Here is a 16,867-nt window from a genome sequence, read left to right as displayed (position 1 = left end):
CAGACCTGTCACACTGGGGTGGAACTAATTACATTGCTAATTGCTGAACAGCGGCACCAAACACCGAGCCATCGTAGCTGCTGTTGGTTTCACCTGTGGTTGTCCTGCTGTGAAAAAGGTCTCGCGTGACCCACCCTACGTGCAACGGCTCAACACTTACACAACACACTTACATGTGTATGCAGATGCTGTGTTATTCACCGGGTCGGCCTGTAAACCAGCACTACAGTGTTTACATTTCTAAACCATCCACGACTGCAGCCCTAAGACTCATCCTCACTGCTGAAACACAGACTGTGCTGACTATGCTTACTAACCTACAGATACATCGTGTGAAACATGCACACACACACACACACACACACACACACACACACACACACACACACACACACACACACACACACACACACACACACACACAGTCTGGCCCCTGATGACCTTTGATTTGATGAAAACAGAAACTGAATCAATCCTTGTAAGAGCTTTGACAGGTGCATCATGTCTGTCCACTGGCTGAGGAACACGTCCACTGTGTGCTGCTGCTTCATGCATGAAGACAGATCTGACGCGACTCAGCTTTGTTCTCTTTGTGACATAAAAGCATCAAGATTAAATGAAATCAGTTCATGCTAATGTAGTAAACAGATGACAAAGTAAAACCAAAATCTCTGAACTCAGCTGGTGGTTTCACTGAATATGCACCAGTTTCAACGTGTAGCAGTGCAGAGCACCACAGCAGGGAGATGCACTCTGAGGAAGTAAAACAGGAAGTAAAACAGCTGTTACCTAACTAAGATCACTGATGAGGGACGACAGCAGCCTTTTCATTTTATTCTGTACAGACACCGACCCTGGACTCGATCAGCGTCAGTTTCAATCAGCACTTTGCAACATGCAGGATGAAGCTTTTTGGGACATGGGCCAGGTGTTCCAGCTCACCTGGTGTTCCAGCTCACCTGGTGTTCCAGCTCACCTGGTGTTCCAGCTCACCTGGTGTTCCAGCTCACCAGGCGTTCCAGCTCACTTGGTGTTCCAGCTCACCTGGTGTTCCAGCTCACCTGGTGTTCCAGCTCACCTGGTGTTCCAGCTCACCTGGTGTTCCAGCTCACCAGGTGTTCCAGCTCACCTGGTGTTCCAGCTCACCTGGTGTTCCAGCTCACCTGGTGTTCCAGCTCACCAGGCGTTCCAGCTCACCAGGCGTTCCAGCTCACCAGGCGTTCCAGCTCACCTGGTGTTCCAGCTCACCAGGTGTTCCAGCTCACCAGGTGTTCCAGCTCACCTGGAACACCTGGCCCAAAGGAAGCCCTGCAACAAAACACCACACAGCCACAGGCACCATATCAGAGACCGGTCATTCTTAGAGACACTGTCTGTGCCATGAGCCAGTGTGTGGTGCACACTGAAGGTGACAGAAGCCTCAGAGCTGAAGCACAGATCAATGTTCACCACCCTTTGGAGCAGAAGCTGGTCATCAAATCCCTACACCATCACACAACATGTGTGATTACCCAAACTGGGCAACCTTCATCAAAACCAGGACAGAGCAGACAGAGAGCAAAGTGACTGGGAATAAACAGAATCACATGGTTATTCCTTATGCTGCAGGAGAATCTTTTCCACAGCCACTGCATCCTTCTACACTTCAATCCCATCACACAGGCAGAAACTTGTCCACTCTGAGGACAAAACACACACAGGACTAAGCAGAGCAGGGATTAACTGCCAGCAGCGTTGGTCTGCTACTGTAGGAGCAGAGTTTCCTCTGACTCAGGGCTGAGTAAACAGAGACAGGAGCTCTAAGGAGTGTGTTTACCTTTGATAAATTGGGTTGCCAGGGAGTGGGATCAGTTGGAATAAAAGCATGGGAGTCATTGCTTGTGGACAAAGTCATGCTGGGCTGACATGTGACATGTGACATGTCGCTGCCACTCAGCCTCAGCCACCTTTATTCTGACAGAAAGATGTTTTACAGGAGATACACTGATGTGGCAGGCGTTTACTGCAGCACGCACATTTACACACACACACAAAATTCCACAGGGATGCCATTAGTGGCACCCCTGTAGGATGTGACACATTAGATCTCCCAGCAGCCCTTTGGGGCCATTTAATTATCAGTCTGTTTAAAGATGCCGATGATGATGTCAACTCCTCTCCTGAACAAAGAAGTGTCACAGAGAAAACACCAACATGGCGAGACAGAAGGAAAAAAAGACGCTTTTTACTTACGCACTCTGCTGACGTCATGGAGCTGCAGCTTCTGTCAAACAAACTCTGTCTCAGCAGAATGAATGAAACATGAGCAGAACGCTGGGATTAGCTTTTTACCATCTAATAATTATCATTCCGCTTCTTTTGCACTGTGGATTTTTACATGACTGGTTCATCCTCAGTGTATTTTCTCTTTCTCCCTCTCTGCCTGCCCGCGAGCGTGAAATCTAAGGGTCAGTGTACGGACGCTCAGAGCTGCAGGAGCTGCAGGAGCTACAGAGCTACAGAGCTGCAGGAGCTGCAGGAGCTACAGAGCTACAGAGCTGCAGGAGCTGCAGGAGCTACAGAGCTACAAAGCTACAGAGCAGCAGGAGCTGCAGGAGCTACAGAGCTACAGAGCTACAGAGCAGCAGGAGCTGCAGGAGCTGCAGGAGCTACAGAGCTACAGAGCTGCAGAGCTGCAGGAGCTGCAGGAGCTACAGAGCTACAGAGCAGCAGGAGCTGCAGGAGCTGCAGGAGCTACAGAGCTACAGAGCTGCAGAGCAGCAGGAGCTGCAGGAGCTACAGAGCTACAGAGCTGCAGAGCTGCAGGAGCTGCAGGAGCTACAGAGCTACAGAGCTGCAGAGCTGCAGAGCTGCAGGAGCTGCAGAGCTACAGAGCAGCAGGAGCTGCAGGAGCTACAGAGCTACAGAGCTACACAAACTCTGTTATCTTCTTTACACTGTGTTTTCACTGTGGCTGTTTCTATCACAGAGAGCTTTATAGTGGAAGAGTGAAAACTCTCAGGTTAAACCTGCTGACTATCACCAGTCAGATCTCTGGATTTACCGAGCTGGACTTCACATTTGTTTAAAGTGAAGTGATTGTGTTGACGTTCATGAGTCCGTCTGCAGAGGATCAGGAATGTAAATGTGCAAATGTCATGTTACTGAACAGGAGAAGATGCTGAGCCTTCCTTCAACCTGCTGCTCTGCACTGTGAGCTCTCCTCACTGTGAAACACCACTGGAACACAACATGTGGGACAAAATACAAATGCACACTCAGCTCCGTACCAGTGGATTCCATGTAGCTCCAACACGGCTGCAGGTCCAACAACACCCAGACCAGAATCCTGCTGAACAGTCTGCTAACACCGCGGACAAAACCTAACCCCTGCTGAACCACGATGAATTTGCTCAAAGAGCTATCACTGCAGATTGCTCGTTAAGATCCCAGTTTAACAGGAGCAAGACTGACAACTGCTTTATTTCAATCCACAAAATGCTGTTCATTCAAAGTCCGATCAGAAAGCCCAGCCTGACCGGCCAACATGAAACTGCGCCAACAATCTGTGGGTTGTTTGTGCCTGTGTGAGATTTGAGGAGCAGGTTGAGTAAGAGTTCCAGTCACGTCTCAGACCTCTCATCTTACAGTGGCCTACACCTGAGTATTCAGGCTTTCATCTCCTCATCACCTCTGTGATTCTCTCCATCCCTGCTGTAGCCACAAGCCAATGTCCAAGCTCCATGTCACACTTCTGGACAAAACATTGTCGCTACTGAACAGGAACATGTGACCCCAGCTGACTACAGGCGAGAGGCGGGGTTCACCCTGGACTGGTCACAGGGGCAACACACAAAGACTCTCGTTTACATTCACACCGAGGGGCAATTTAGAGCAGCCAGTTAACCTGATGTGGGATTGTGGGAAGAAGCCTTCCTGGAGAAAACCCACACAGACACAGGGAGAACATGCTCCACACAGAAGAGCTGTGAGGCGACGGTGCTAACCTCTGCTCCACCGCGCCGCCCTTTCTGGCTGGAGTGGCACCACTGTAATGTGACCACCCAGAGCTGCTCCTCACTTGGTGAGTGGTACGACCTAACAGCAGAGCAGCTCTGCAGCAGGAGACTCTGCTCAGCTCTGTCTGAAGTACCAGTCTGATCCACGACCGTTTCACACCATTACACATCAAATTAGTGACACGTGAGACTCAAAGCTCTGCTTTCATTGGTCAACTACATTTTCATCAGCCTTAGAGAGTTCCAGTAAAACCACAATGACCAGCAGCTGCAGAGGGAAGAAACCATCATCAAGATTCACTCTGACATTTCTAAAAACAACGCTAATTATTAAAAAGCTGGTTGTGGAACTCAGCCTTGCTGAACAGCCTTTGACAAACACCACCTCCCAGAAGCCCCTGGCCACTGCAGGTCAAAGGTCACCAACTTGATGTGGCTGTAATAATAACAGACCTTTATTTTTTAATGGAATACTTCAGGCTTATTTGGTTTCTCAGTCTCAGGTATGTGTATACGTAGTGTGAAACAGGATGTGGTTAGTTAACATGTCACCGGTTAACATCCTGAATCTTTTGGTTTCATCTGTGAACAAACAAATGTAAAAATGACTATTTATCATTTTCGGAGATATTTCAGGCTGGCAGGTCTTCATCAGCTGCACTCAGGTTTCTGGCTGTCCGACGTGTGACTCGGTTAAAGCCAGTGGAACAGACGTACACAGCGGTGCTATTGTTTCCTGAGACCAGCTCACTGCTGCTTGTGCAGCTCCTCGAGCAGATCAACACAAAGCTACAAGGAACTGCACAGAGCTGAAGACACGGTAGCAGAGTGAGAGATGGAGCATGACTCAACAGTAAAGCATCCAACACTGGTTAGCCTCCGCATACCACAGCTTACTGCTCACACAGCAGTGACAGAGAGACAGACGCTCAGAGACAGACTGGAGAAATCAGGCTGTGGGTATTTTTGCCTTTTAAAGAGCCTGAGAGATTGAGATAGCAGAGAGCTATAAATAAAGGCGTGCTTGACAGCCAACATGTTCACAGTGTTTAATCCCTCCTCCAAAAAAAAAAAAGAAAATGTCTGGCGGTCCCTGTGTTATTGTTCAGAGTATTCTGTACAGGAAATGTCTTCTGTCCTCACCACAGCCCTCTCTGTCTCTCTGTGAACACTGCAGGTCTACCCCCTCTCACATTCCCACATTTCCACACTTGATCTGAAACAGTCAGAGGATCCAGCCCCTGAGAAACTGTGTATGTCAGCAAAGTTAAGAAGCCAAGAAAACAAAAGTTAGAATGTTCGAGGTTTCCTCTGCAGCATTCACTCACACAGGTGATGTGAATGTCCCGGTGTGCCAGGACACACCGGGACACCCCCGTCCTGTTAGCATTTCCAATGTGGTTAAATATACATGGAGGTTCAGTGAGTGAATCATCAGAGGGAGGGACTGTTGACTGAGAACTGAGCTAAAGATGTCTGACTGACATAAATCTGACATGAACGTAAGTGTATGTAATGTCCTCTGAAGGGATGGAAATGGGTGTGTGTGTGTGTGTGTGTGTGCGTGAGTCGTTTTGAACAGGAAAAGCTGATATGAATGGAGCGGTGAGTTTGCTGAGCAAGCAGCTGAACTGTACAGAGAGAGAGAGAGAGAGAGAAAAGGAAACAGCTGGAGAGAGAATGAACAGATCAGCAGCCCCTCTCTCTCTCTCTCTCTCTCTCTCTCTCTCTCTCTCTCTATCTCTCTCCACAGCTTATGCACTTACTGTTCTTCAGCACATTCTGTTTGATATGAAATCATTAACTTTGCTTTGAGTGGGTTTGTGTTAATGAATGAACTGTGTCAGAGACACTGGCCTTTTATTTTAACACGGTGAGTTTGACTGAACGTGATGAAGCACAGGTCAGGAACAGTGAACAGGACCTGCTTCTACGTCCTTGTAGAAAAGTCTCGCTGCTTCTTTCTGCTTCATCTCCATCTCATGCAAACATCAGCTTTTCAAAATAAAAGCTCTGCAGGCTTGTTAAAGGATATGAACTTTGTTGATTAATCCTCAGGCTCCCTCCTCTGCATCTGTTGCTCTTTCAGGTCTGCACTTACTGACCTCTGACCTTCTGTCCCAAGCCTTTCCATCCTTCCATGCTTCGCCCACTGGGAGAAGTTTGAAAGTAACTCGCACGTCAAATAGTTGCGATGTATTTTAGTGGTGCAATCACTCACCAATTCTTTATTCACACAGTAATCATGCAGCTTGCTGACTGAAGATAAAATACAGTCATGGCCAAAAATATGGGCATTCTTGCAATTCTGTCAGAAAACACAACACGTCTCCCAGAAAACTGCTGCAACTGCAAAAGTTTTGGTATTTACGTTCACGTTTGTTTGCACAGGAGCAACACAAAAAGGAAAAAGTCTAACTTGTGTTGTGTTGTGTTGTGTTGTGTGTCACACTGAGCATGGAGAAGAGAAATAAGAGTAAGGAGCTGTCTGTAGATTTGAGAGACAAGAATCTGGAAAAACATGGACAATCTCCAGACTACAAGTCCATCTCCAGAGACGGTCATGTTCCTGTGTCCACTCTGTGTAATGTCATTCAGAAGTGTACAGCCCGTGGCCCTGTAGCTAACCTCGCTGGACGCGGATGGAAGAGCAAAACTGATGTAAAATTACAACTTAAGATTGTTGGAATGGTGCAAAAGAACCTCGATCACCTTCCAAACAAATTCAAGCTGACCTGCAGATACAGGCTACAACAGTGTCAGCTCTCACTACCCATCAGAATGGAAAGGAAGGCTATGGTAGGAGACCCAGGAGGCCAGGAGACCCCACTGCTGCCAAAACTTATGTGACGAAGCCACAGTCCTTCTTGGAGAACGTGCTGTGGACAGATGAAACAAAAGCAGAGCGTTGTGGGAAAGAGAGACACGTGCAAACAGAAGAAAACAATGTGTGACAGGTGATACATGCTTGTAACACACCTGATGTAACGTGCTCAGTGGGTAAAACATAGTCCCAGTCCCCTCCTTCACCTAATTACTACAGCTCTACATTTCAGACACGGTGGTGAATAAAGCATGTGAACCCTCTGTGATGTAAACCCTGTAAACCCCTGGACTGAACGACCAGCGCTGTCCAGTGTCAGACTGCTCTGTGGAAAACTTGAGATGCACAGTGATGTTTGATTTTTCAGAGCAGCAGCTTCACCCGTGGTGTCCTGATGTAGACACCATGCTCCACGGTTTGAACAGAATCATTAACCACCTCCAATCATCCTTTCAGCCTTGAGCTGTTTCTCTGGGCTTCACTTTCTTACCAGACGCAGCGTCTGTGTTGTGTCCCTGGAGTCGTCTTAGCTGAGTACACACGACACACAGCCACAGAACTATTTCTATTTACAGAGGCGTTTGTCTGACGGTGGACTGATGAATTCTGAACTTGGTGAGGTGACTGAGTGACCCTGTCCAGCTTCATGGAAATGAACTATTCCTAAATCTTCTGACGTCTCTTTAGCTTTGGTCATTAGCCTAAAGATGGAACGTTATGAGAAACGATATTTCAGCACAGAGTTGATGCCAAAGTTCTAAAAGCGTGGCAGTACTTGTTTGTTCTACAGTAATACCAAAGAGATGGGACTTTTTCCAGGACTGACGAGGACAAAGTCATAAGTGGTGTAGTCCGATGTCAACCACAAAGGGAAGACGCAGGAAGACGGCAGACACAGTATCACTAACAACAGCGAGCGGAATGGAGGTACCCAGTGCCAGTGCAACAACACGTCTGCTGTGATGTGGAGAAAGACGCCGCGTCACAAACTGTGTGGAGACACTTTGTGTTTGAGGCAGATCCCCAGGGTTTAGACAACCAAAAGCCCGGACCTGTCAAATTCCAATGGTCTTTGCACTGAGTACCACGTTTCTGGTGTCGTGACAAAACACACAAGAACAATGATGTGTGACATCATTGTATTTGTATATGTATGTACATAAACATACATGTAAACACACACACACAAACACACACAGACACACACACACACTCATATATACAGTCGCCGGCCACTTTTTAAAGTATCTCTGTTCAACGCAGACATGGTCGAGACGACCTGCTGAAGTTCAGACCGAGCATCAGAACAGGAGAGAGATGATCTACTGGGATTTTCCCACAGCACCATGTCTCAGGGTTTACAGTGAATGGTCTGAAAGACAGAAAATACCCAGTGAGCAGCGGCTCTTTGGGCCCTGAGGTCAGAGGTCAAAGGAGAACGGACAGATGCAGTATGCAGCTTCTCTGAACGCACGACACAAAGCACGACACGTTGAACCTTCACGCAGATGGGCTCAGGAAAGTGGCAAAATATTCTACACTGTGTAGCAGCATGTGAGACTGTACCTGTGATAGCCTGTCACTGCCATAGAGCAGAGGTGTCACTGGTGTGTGATGCTCTACATGTCAACACTCTCACTTGGACACTGACCCACAGTCCCTGCTCCTCCACAGCCTGTGAGGTTCCACCTTCACTGACAGCTTTCATCTGGCCCGGAGCTGTTCCCTCCTACATCTGTGCAGAGCTCTCCTGTGCTGAAGATTCACCTGCCATTATAAGTCATCTCCTTCTTTTCCCATGCTTTTTTTCCTGATGTATGTTTTACGTGCACTTGTTTTGGGTTAATCGCTGCACTCTGCGCTTTGTTTCCAGCATTACCGCCTGCCCTCAGAGGTGAAACTGCGGTGGATAAAGTAACAGAAACACCTCCCACCTGTTTAACCTGTTGAAGTGACACCGTAGGGCAGAACCCCGCACCCAGAACCCCGCACCCAGAGCCCCGCACCCAGAGCCCCGCACTCCGCACCCCTCACCCAGCACCCCGCACCCAGCCATGTGTGTTAACTCATATCGCTAAAATCACAGTTGCATGCGACCACAAACACGCCCTGACTTCCTGCGGTAGAACAGACAACAACACCCAGCGAAGCGCTTTACATTACTGCACCGAACTGCCGAGCTCCACCGACACAAGCGGAAAAACAGCTTCTTCTGTCCGGAGCTTCGTCATGAATCTGAGGCGCTGCGACGCGCAGCTGCTACACACGCAGCTACACACGCAGCTACACACGCAGCTACACACGCAGCATAAACCACAAAACACGGACGCAGAAACTGTGGAGATAAGTTGCTCTGCGCGTGCGTGTGTGAAACAGACAGAAAGTTTCCACTGAACAGCGCGCGCGGCTGCGGAGCCTCCAGCTTTCCTCGGGCTGTTCTTACCTTGCTGCGGTGAGATCACTCGCTTCTCTTCTCTTCTCTTTCCCGGGGACTCCGCCTGAAAACGTTCCGGGGAATCGTTAAAGCAGCTCGGTCCTGTCTCACAGTGAGAACACGGTGCCCGGTGCCATTTTCTGTACCGTCCGAATCCCTTCACCAGCTGGCCGTCGGTCGGGAGGATACTGGGTCCATCCTGAAACAGTTCTCGATGTCAAGTTTGACAACAGACTCGATATTTCCGGTGATATTTTTCAAAATTAAAAATAATTGTACAGGTCTTCTTAGCGACAGACTCGCGGGCATACTGACTGGGACCAGAGTAAAACCACATTGAATTCGCTTCCAGTTTAAAACATGAACTGGCAGGATTTAGGAATCGGTGCTAACGCTTTCAAATTAAGTCACAGGTTTACGGCTTTATTTTGAAGGCGGGATAACCTTACCTCCCTCTCAGTGCGGACTGAGGGCGTGAGATGTGTGAAGCCGTGGATCAGGTCAAGTTTTACATTAGATGAGTTTAGTTTCAGCTGAGTTCATTACTTTACCTCAGATGTGTTTACAACAGTTTCAAGAAAAAAGTGTAGTTTTGTATAAAGTTAGGAGTATTTGAATATACTCTGTATACTGCTCATAATCTTAAATTTGAGTTTGTGCCTTCGCATTATCGCAGTTGTTCTCTCAGCTGGATTCAGAGGTTACTAAAGGAAAGGATGACCTCTGATGGCACAGGAGGAAAAGTACATGTTAAAGCAGAACAAGTCGCAGGAACCTCTTCACATTCAAGGCACCTCTCCTGGTAAAAGTCCTGCTGCTGACCGGATGAAATCTGTGTGTGTGTGTGTGTGTGTGTGTGTGTGTGTGTGTGTGTGTAAGCAGGTACAGTGCTGTCTGTCTGCACTGAGCTCAGATCATCTCACTGCTGGAATTATGACCTGATAGTTTGTTGAAAGTTTATAGATCGATGGATCATAAATCACATGAAACCACAAAAGGACATTTGATGTGGATAAAAAATAATATTCACATCATCATTAAGAAACTAAAACCTTCAACTAGAAACTGAGTTAAATACAATCAACTACAGTCAAATATACAAAGACAGCCTGGCCACATGCTGTACATGGTAACTGCAAACCTGCTGAATATAAATATAAATGCAGTGTTTTCTACCTTTTCGTACTGGGCAGGTTTGTTGCAATCACGTAAAGATGAAGTGGAAACAACTTTAGAGACAATGTACAGTGAAAGGAAAAACCCTGAGTAAATGAGAGGAGAAACACAACCACTGCTTCCACACACACGATTTTGTTTGGCTTAAAAATGGAATGGAATGTAAAACAGAGAAATATGTTTAGTTTATAATTATTTACACCACAAAATACATGTTTAGAGATACCAGTGCATGTGCACATTTTTTTACATACAGGTGGCAAATGAACACATCTCCCTGGGCTAATCAGTTACATGTGCACATTTAAGTTAAGTTTAGGTTTAAGTTTAAGTTTAGGTGATGGTTTAGTGAACTCACAGAAGCTTCAGGCTCTTTCAAGTCCTGTCATTTGTCCTTTGAACAACGTGCTGTAATATAATAACACGATGAGGCGGCTGAGCTCACTCACTAACACGATCGATGTGCCATTTGAGAAAAAGACAAGAAACGACATGAGTGAATGCATCATGTGCAGAGTGTGGTTCGTTCACAGCAGTATATACCGGGTGAGGCCCCCCCCTCGCACCTCCCGGAGGCGCTGGCAGTGTCGCAGCATGTTCAGAATCCCCTGAAATCGTTTGTCCACCTTCATCTGGGTAAATTCCCGAACATCATCCTCCACCACAAAATACTGACCTGCAAGACATTTCAGCACAGTGTGGTCAGAGTTCTGTAATTCTCCCTCCTTTCATTTTGTTTAGTTTAAAAAGATGGGATTTTGTTGACAATGTAATATAAAACCTGTGAATCTGTTACACATTAAATTCATGCATACATGTTCAGAGATACCTCCCATGGTATCCTCCAGGACTCTGACCAAATCAATCATCTGGATATCAGCTCTTTCTACAACACTTCACATCATTTTACGTCCGTGTTCCAGATTTGAAAGTGTTGAGGGTTTTAACTGTTTAACACTCAGGTCAACACTGTGTGATCAGTGTCTGAGTACTGACCACACATACATGCAATGCTGCATCTAATTCTCCTGTGAGATCAGATGGCAGATCCATCAGTGACAGCTGTCAGGGTACCTTTGGTATCTTTGGTCTCCTGGTCCTTGAAGCGCTGGTGGAGCTTGCGTGAATGATTGTTCAGTGTTTTCAGCGACTGATGGAGGATCTTGTATTTGGCTGTTACAGCTGTGTTAATGCTCTGCACCGCAGCATTAAGCTGATCGTAGGATACACGTCCTTTCATGTACCTGAGTGGGACGCAACATTCAAGTTCACACACACACACACACACACACACAAATTCAAGTGTTTCCAGTTTCTTAGTTTCTTTCTTTGGACAGAGCTCAAACGTTTTGTGGTCACTGTATCTGTAAGCTCTGACAGTTCCACAGAGCGTTAATAAGAAATGATTCCTGTGCAGTGTGAGTATTCACTCTCAAGCAATTAGCTATTAGCCTCGTAAGCTTGCTATGATTAAATATACCGGTTCAGATGATTCTCTCCCAAGTGACGTTCAGAGCTTGGACAACGTTCAGTTTTGAACTGACTGATGTATGTTTGTATGATGTATGCATTTTGTTTATTCATACTAGATCAGAGAGAGATACTTACTGAGGGATGCTTTCAAACTCTGGCATAGTGACAGACTCCATCTCTCTGATGTAGCTCTTGTTGGTCTTTTTGACATTTTCTGGATGGACAAGCTGAACATCTGATGCTTCGTTCTTATTCATCACAGGGTCATTTCCACTGAGAGATGAGAGGAACATTGGACACTCGTCATTCAGAGCTGAAAGTTTGTTTTCTATGTGCACCATGGTTGGATACTGCAGGAAGGAAGCAGCTTGTTGCCTGTGACAGGGCTGTGTGTCCCTAACACAGGGCTGCGTCCTCTGTGCGTATAATATACACTGAATGTGTGTCTGTCCTGGAAGAAGGAACCCCCCTCCTCCTCTATACTTTCTGTGGTAGAACTTAAAGAAGTTTTTGTGGCATTTTTCTTATTTGCATTGAGGGCCTAAAGACAGAACAACAAAACTGTGTTTCATAAAACTCTAAGAGCTTCGTCGTGTTAAATAAACGTTTTGTTGTGTTAACTTAGCGGAAACCAAGTGAAGCTACATCCCTGTAAGATATCGTATGTTGGCAAAGTTTTTGTACTTTGAGGACTGTAACTAATTATTGTTTATCGATTAATTCACCAATTATTTTTGATAAAATAAAACACATGCTGTCCTCACTTTGCTGAGCCCTTCTTCCTGGGCATGTGTGCAGGTATGTTGTCCTTCATGTGATGGACGTCCTCCACATCCTTCTGGAATAGCTCCTCAAGTTCCTGAAACACAGACAAGCATTTTGTGTTTTAACGTGCTTCTTCATTAAGCACAGTCTGGACCACAGCTATTTGGACAGTTATATTATTTGTTCCCCAGGCTTTGTTTTTAAATGACAGTACAGCCATAAGCCTCCCGTTTACCTTCAGATCCTTTAGCTGCTCCTTCTGTTGGCCAACACATTTTTCAAACTCTTCCAAAAGTCTCTCCAGTGCAAAGAGTTCCTGTCCAAGTTTCTTAATCTTATTTTGAGGCAATTCTAAATGTGGAGAGAGACAAAAAGACCACAGTGAGCCACTTCCTGTCCCACAGTCATGAAACTAAAGAAAAGCCAGTCACCAGTTACCAGTGCTGTCTCATATGAATCAGTGTCATACCAAAAACTGACAGATCCAACATGCGCTGTAAGGATGATATCCTGTCTTGGATGTGGTGGCTGATATCCTCCAGCTCACTCATTTTCCTGAAACAGGGTTAGAGTTAGAGTTTATTCATGCATTTAGAGTTTACTTACTGTAATACTGCCCCCTAGCGTCTGTCTACAGCGTTAAACTGTACAGTCGATTTCTTTTTATTACGTGTATCCTTTAGTACATGTTATATTCCCATCAGCTCCTTCCTACTGTAAATACCACTCTGTGTGTTGAGAGGGAACCGTCACGTCTAAGGTTTCTCGTTAATCTGGTTCACATGTAAAACACCTGAGAGCACACAGACAACAGAAGGACTGAAAACAGATGTACAGTGTGAACATGAAGGCAGCGCGGTCGCTTCTCTAACATTAACCTGACAGATACCTGCGTGTGGGTCTGCGCGAGGCTGGTTCACACGTCGAGCTTTTACAACAGCTAACGTTAGCTAGCGTTAGCTAGCGTTATCAGGTCATAACAAACGGAATTAACGGTCCGTGTGTTATGAACTGCCTCCGTCCGTAAAAACAAACCTTCTGACCAAAGGCTTCGGCAGGAAAACTTACTGAGAATTATTATTTACCGGCTCTGCGCTCCCGGTTCAATCTGAATTTCAAACGTCCCCCGTCACGTCACCGCGCATGCTCTGTCGCACTTCTTCTTCTTCGTCTTCGTATTGTGGTTGGCATCCAGCCTATTGGTGCGTTACTGCCACCTTCTGCCCCCGGGTGTGGATCAGACAACAGGCGTACAATCTAAATCTAAATCCCTTCAAAAAACTAAAAAAACAAACAAACAAAAAACCGAATAAATAAATAAAACACTCCAAATTCTTTCGCCATGTCATTCCTTACCTGACCTAAGCTCTGGGTGTGTGTGTGTGTGTGTGTGGGGGGGGTGGGGGTGCAAATCATTGTGTCCCTGCAAATTAGATGAGTAGTTTGCCATCAGTTGCATCTTCTTAATTCCAATGGCATTTCTCCCATTTCTACCTGTAGGGCAGATACTGCTGATGCTTTAAAAGCCCCAGTGCACGCTTCCTCACGTGCCACCACAACGTTGTCTGCTTTGGCTTTGAGTGAAATGTCTTAAACTATTAAACACATGGCCAAAAAAATTGGTACAGAGATCAAATGTTCCTAGAGAATGAAACCTACTAGTATCAGTGGTCTAATCCCATTTCCTCCAACCCTGTAGGCAGAACCCTCTCACTCACAGTTCTCTTCAGCAGCACATTTATTCTCACATCCAAATGCACTAATGCAGCCAAGGCCTTGTCGCTCAGAACACACTGACTTACAACACACTAAGAACAGGTAGCTGCAGGTAATATGGATCACTGCTGTCTTTGATGTAGCTTTGATTTCTTTGGCATAAAGACTATGACAGTAAATAGAAGGGCACTTTCTTCTGTCATGGACGGTGCTACTGTACTTTTGCTATGTTTGCACAGTGAAATTCCAAATGCACAAACTGAAACTAAAAAGATTCCTGTAATGAAATACTACATTTATTCACTATACCTACATGTTGAAAAAAGCTACAGAGCTACAGAGACAGTTAGGAGTTTATGCATTTTTATTAGTTAGTTCTTTTTAGATGTAGATGTAGCAGGATGTAACATACATCAGTCGAAATTATCACCATTTCACACTTTTTAGGTAACTGCATGTAAACGTGTAAAGTTAAGCTTTTTCCTTTATTAATCCCTCAATCCGGGGAAACTACTCCGTGCATTTTACCCACACCAAGCAAACGAAACGCGCACACAAGCATGCACATGCACTAGAGACGCTGGAGCAGGGGGCTTCCCGAGTGAGGATCCTGGGGTGGACCGGTGCCTTGCTCAGGGGGCGCCCCCCCCACGGCCATGGCGGCCATATCTGTTGTGCTTGGTTGAGGAATCGAACCTCTCTCGATCTCCGGGCGGTCCAAAGGCGCTCTTAACTTGTTGCGCCACGGCCGCACGCAAAACAGTATGTGCATTGGCCGGGAATCGAACCCGGGCCTCCCGCGTGGCAGGCGAGAATTCTACCACTGAACCACCAATGCTTGACAGCAGCATTAAACTGGCTTGTGAGACAGGCAGCATTGAGACACATTTGTTATTTATCCACTTTTAAGTCCACGTCCATCAAACCTGGACCTCCTATAGTCCACTATGACCTCCTTGGTCTTGCTGATGTTCAGGATGAGGTTATTCCTGTTACACCACTGTGTCAGATTCTGGACCTCTTCTCTGTAGTGGGTCTCATCATTGTTGGATATGAGACCCACCAAGGTGGTGTCGTCCTCAGACCCTGTTTGTTTCTGTCGTCCATCGCCCTGTACCTGGATAGATGTGGCTGTCACACAATGGAGCATGGAAACTTGTTTAGTGCTTTGGTTGGGAACAGAATCCAGGCCCAGTGTGTGGCACGCCACAACTGTACCACTGAACCACCAATGCTAACCAGTCAAATGTGGACTGACACATGAAGACACACCTGGTATTTGGCCACTTTTACCTTCCTGTGCTTCACACACTATTGGCCCTGAACAAACAGCTTACTATCTCAACAAACCCTCAATGGATGCCAGAGGATGATTCCTACCAACTTCAGCGATCTGCTGACTCCTCGAGCACCACATGGTTTCCATCTGTGATTCTGAGCAAACTGTTGCCAGAGCTATTAGATGGATTTTTTTTTTCCGTTTCAGTGATGTGTCCCCCACACTGACAAAACAGCATGTGCATTGGCCGGGAATCGAACCCGGGCCTCCCGCGTGGCAGGCGAGAATTCTACCACTGAACCACCAATGCTTGACAGCAGTGTTAAAATGGCTTCACAGGCAGCATTGAGACACATTTGTTATTCATCCACTTTTAGGTCCACATCCATCAAACCTTTAACCAGAGGAGAAGCAGTGCTTGTTATACAGGTAGACAGTTGCCACATTCCACCGAAAAACACCTGGAGAGACACATCAATATCCATTTTGCAGCGCAAGCTCTCAGCCAGTCATGTTAGTCTTTGACGTAGCCTCTGATTCTTTACCACAGTGTCGACTTTAGCTTTGTGACCTCAACCTGTAACACAGTACCAACTCCCAGAGAATGGAAGAACCACCTGGAGGCTGAGTTTATCCCTTTATTCAAAAACAAATACATTAATTGATGCAGGTACTGCACGCTGTTATAGGCCGTGAGCTGTTGAAGTGTGATGGTTTAATGATTCAAGAAGCACGAGCTTATCTGTGCACAGCTGAGATGATGCTACACCTGGATAGATTTGGCTGTTACACAGTGGAGCATGAAAACTTGTTTTGTGCTTTGGTGAGAAACAGAATCCAGAATCCAGAATCCAGGCCCAGTGTGTGGCAAAAACACATCTGCATTGGCCGGGAATCGAACCCGGGCCTCCCGCGTGGCAGGCGAGAATTCTACCACTGAACCACCAATGCTTGACAGCAGTGTTAAACTGGCTTCACAGGCAGCATTGAGACACATTTGTTTTTTATCCACGTGTATCAGAGGAGATACACAGAAAGAGGAGTGGGTGTTGTATGAGGGTATTGTAGTTGTGTATCACCATATTTGAATTGTTTGAATGTGTAAAAAATATCAAACAAAAACACAGTTTGCACAAAGTGTTACACATCACAGGTGCAGTTATGAATCAGATGTACAGGTAAAAGTACTTCTGTCCTACATC

At 46.2% G+C, this 16,867-nt stretch overlaps 2 protein-coding genes and 3 non-coding genes across 14 annotated transcripts in view; all 5 read right to left on the bottom strand.

Moving 5' to 3' along the window:
• Positions 1–9,456, bottom strand: part of akap13 (A-kinase anchoring protein 13) — a 61,277-nt gene extending 51,821 nt beyond the window's left edge. For all 7 annotated transcript variants that reach the window (XM_041037582.1, XM_041037583.1, XM_041037588.1 and 4 more), the window contains exon 1: positions 9,266–9,456. The gene's annotated coding sequence lies outside the window, so the exon portion shown is untranslated. The remainder of the gene's footprint in view (positions 1–9,265) is intronic.
• Positions 9,457–10,300: 844 nt separating this feature from the next.
• Positions 10,301–13,833, bottom strand: ska1 (spindle and kinetochore associated complex subunit 1). 4 transcript variants are annotated; one of them, XM_041038551.1, is made up of 8 exons: positions 13,560–13,728; positions 13,395–13,463; positions 13,140–13,225; positions 12,906–13,021; positions 12,670–12,764; positions 12,041–12,178; positions 11,507–11,676; positions 10,301–11,108 (listed from the first exon to the last, which is right to left on the bottom strand). In XM_041038551.1, exons 3-8 carry the CDS (start codon positions 13,219–13,221, stop codon positions 10,960–10,962), a joined length of 750 nt encoding a protein of 249 aa, XP_040894485.1. In that variant the 5' UTR covers positions 13,222–13,225; positions 13,395–13,463; positions 13,560–13,728; the 3' UTR covers positions 10,301–10,959. The 4 variants fall into 4 exon arrangements, with proteins under 4 accessions (XP_040894485.1, XP_040894482.1, XP_040894483.1 ...); XM_041038548.1 differs by lacking the exons at positions 13,395–13,463; positions 13,560–13,728 and adding an exon at positions 13,756–13,833; XM_041038549.1 differs by lacking the exons at positions 13,395–13,463; positions 13,560–13,728 and adding an exon at positions 13,739–13,812.
• Positions 13,834–15,153: 1,320 nt separating this feature from the next.
• Positions 15,154–15,224, bottom strand: trnag-gcc. Its single transcript has one exon. It is a non-coding gene; the product is annotated as a tRNA-Gly (tRNA).
• Positions 15,225–15,904: 680 nt separating this feature from the next.
• Positions 15,905–15,975, bottom strand: trnag-gcc. The gene has a single exon. It is a non-coding gene; the product is annotated as a tRNA-Gly (tRNA).
• A 570-nt stretch (positions 15,976–16,545) lies between these two features.
• trnag-gcc lies at positions 16,546–16,616 on the bottom strand. Its single transcript has one exon. It is a non-coding gene; the product is annotated as a tRNA-Gly (tRNA).
• Positions 16,617–16,867: the final 251 nt, after the last annotated feature.

The sequence above is a fragment of the Toxotes jaculatrix genome, chromosome 5, assembly GCF_017976425.1.
Source record: "Toxotes jaculatrix isolate fToxJac2 chromosome 5, fToxJac2.pri, whole genome shotgun sequence".
NCBI lineage: Eukaryota > Metazoa > Chordata > Actinopteri > Toxotidae > Toxotes > Toxotes jaculatrix.
This window is presented reverse-complemented; position numbering and strand designations above follow the sequence as displayed.

Coding starts and splice junctions, on each gene's coding strand:
- ska1 (XM_041038548.1), bottom strand. CDS start 13,221: ATGAGTGAGCTGGAGGATATCAGCCACCACATCCAAGACAGGATATCA. Junction 13,022..13,139: donor GTTGGATCTGTCAGTTTTTG/GTATGACACTGA, acceptor CTCCACATTTAG/AATTGCCTCAAAATAAGATT. Junction 11,109..11,506: donor GGAGACCAAAGATACCAAAG/GTACCCTGACAG, acceptor AATGTCTTGCAG/GTCAGTATTTTGTGGTGGAG.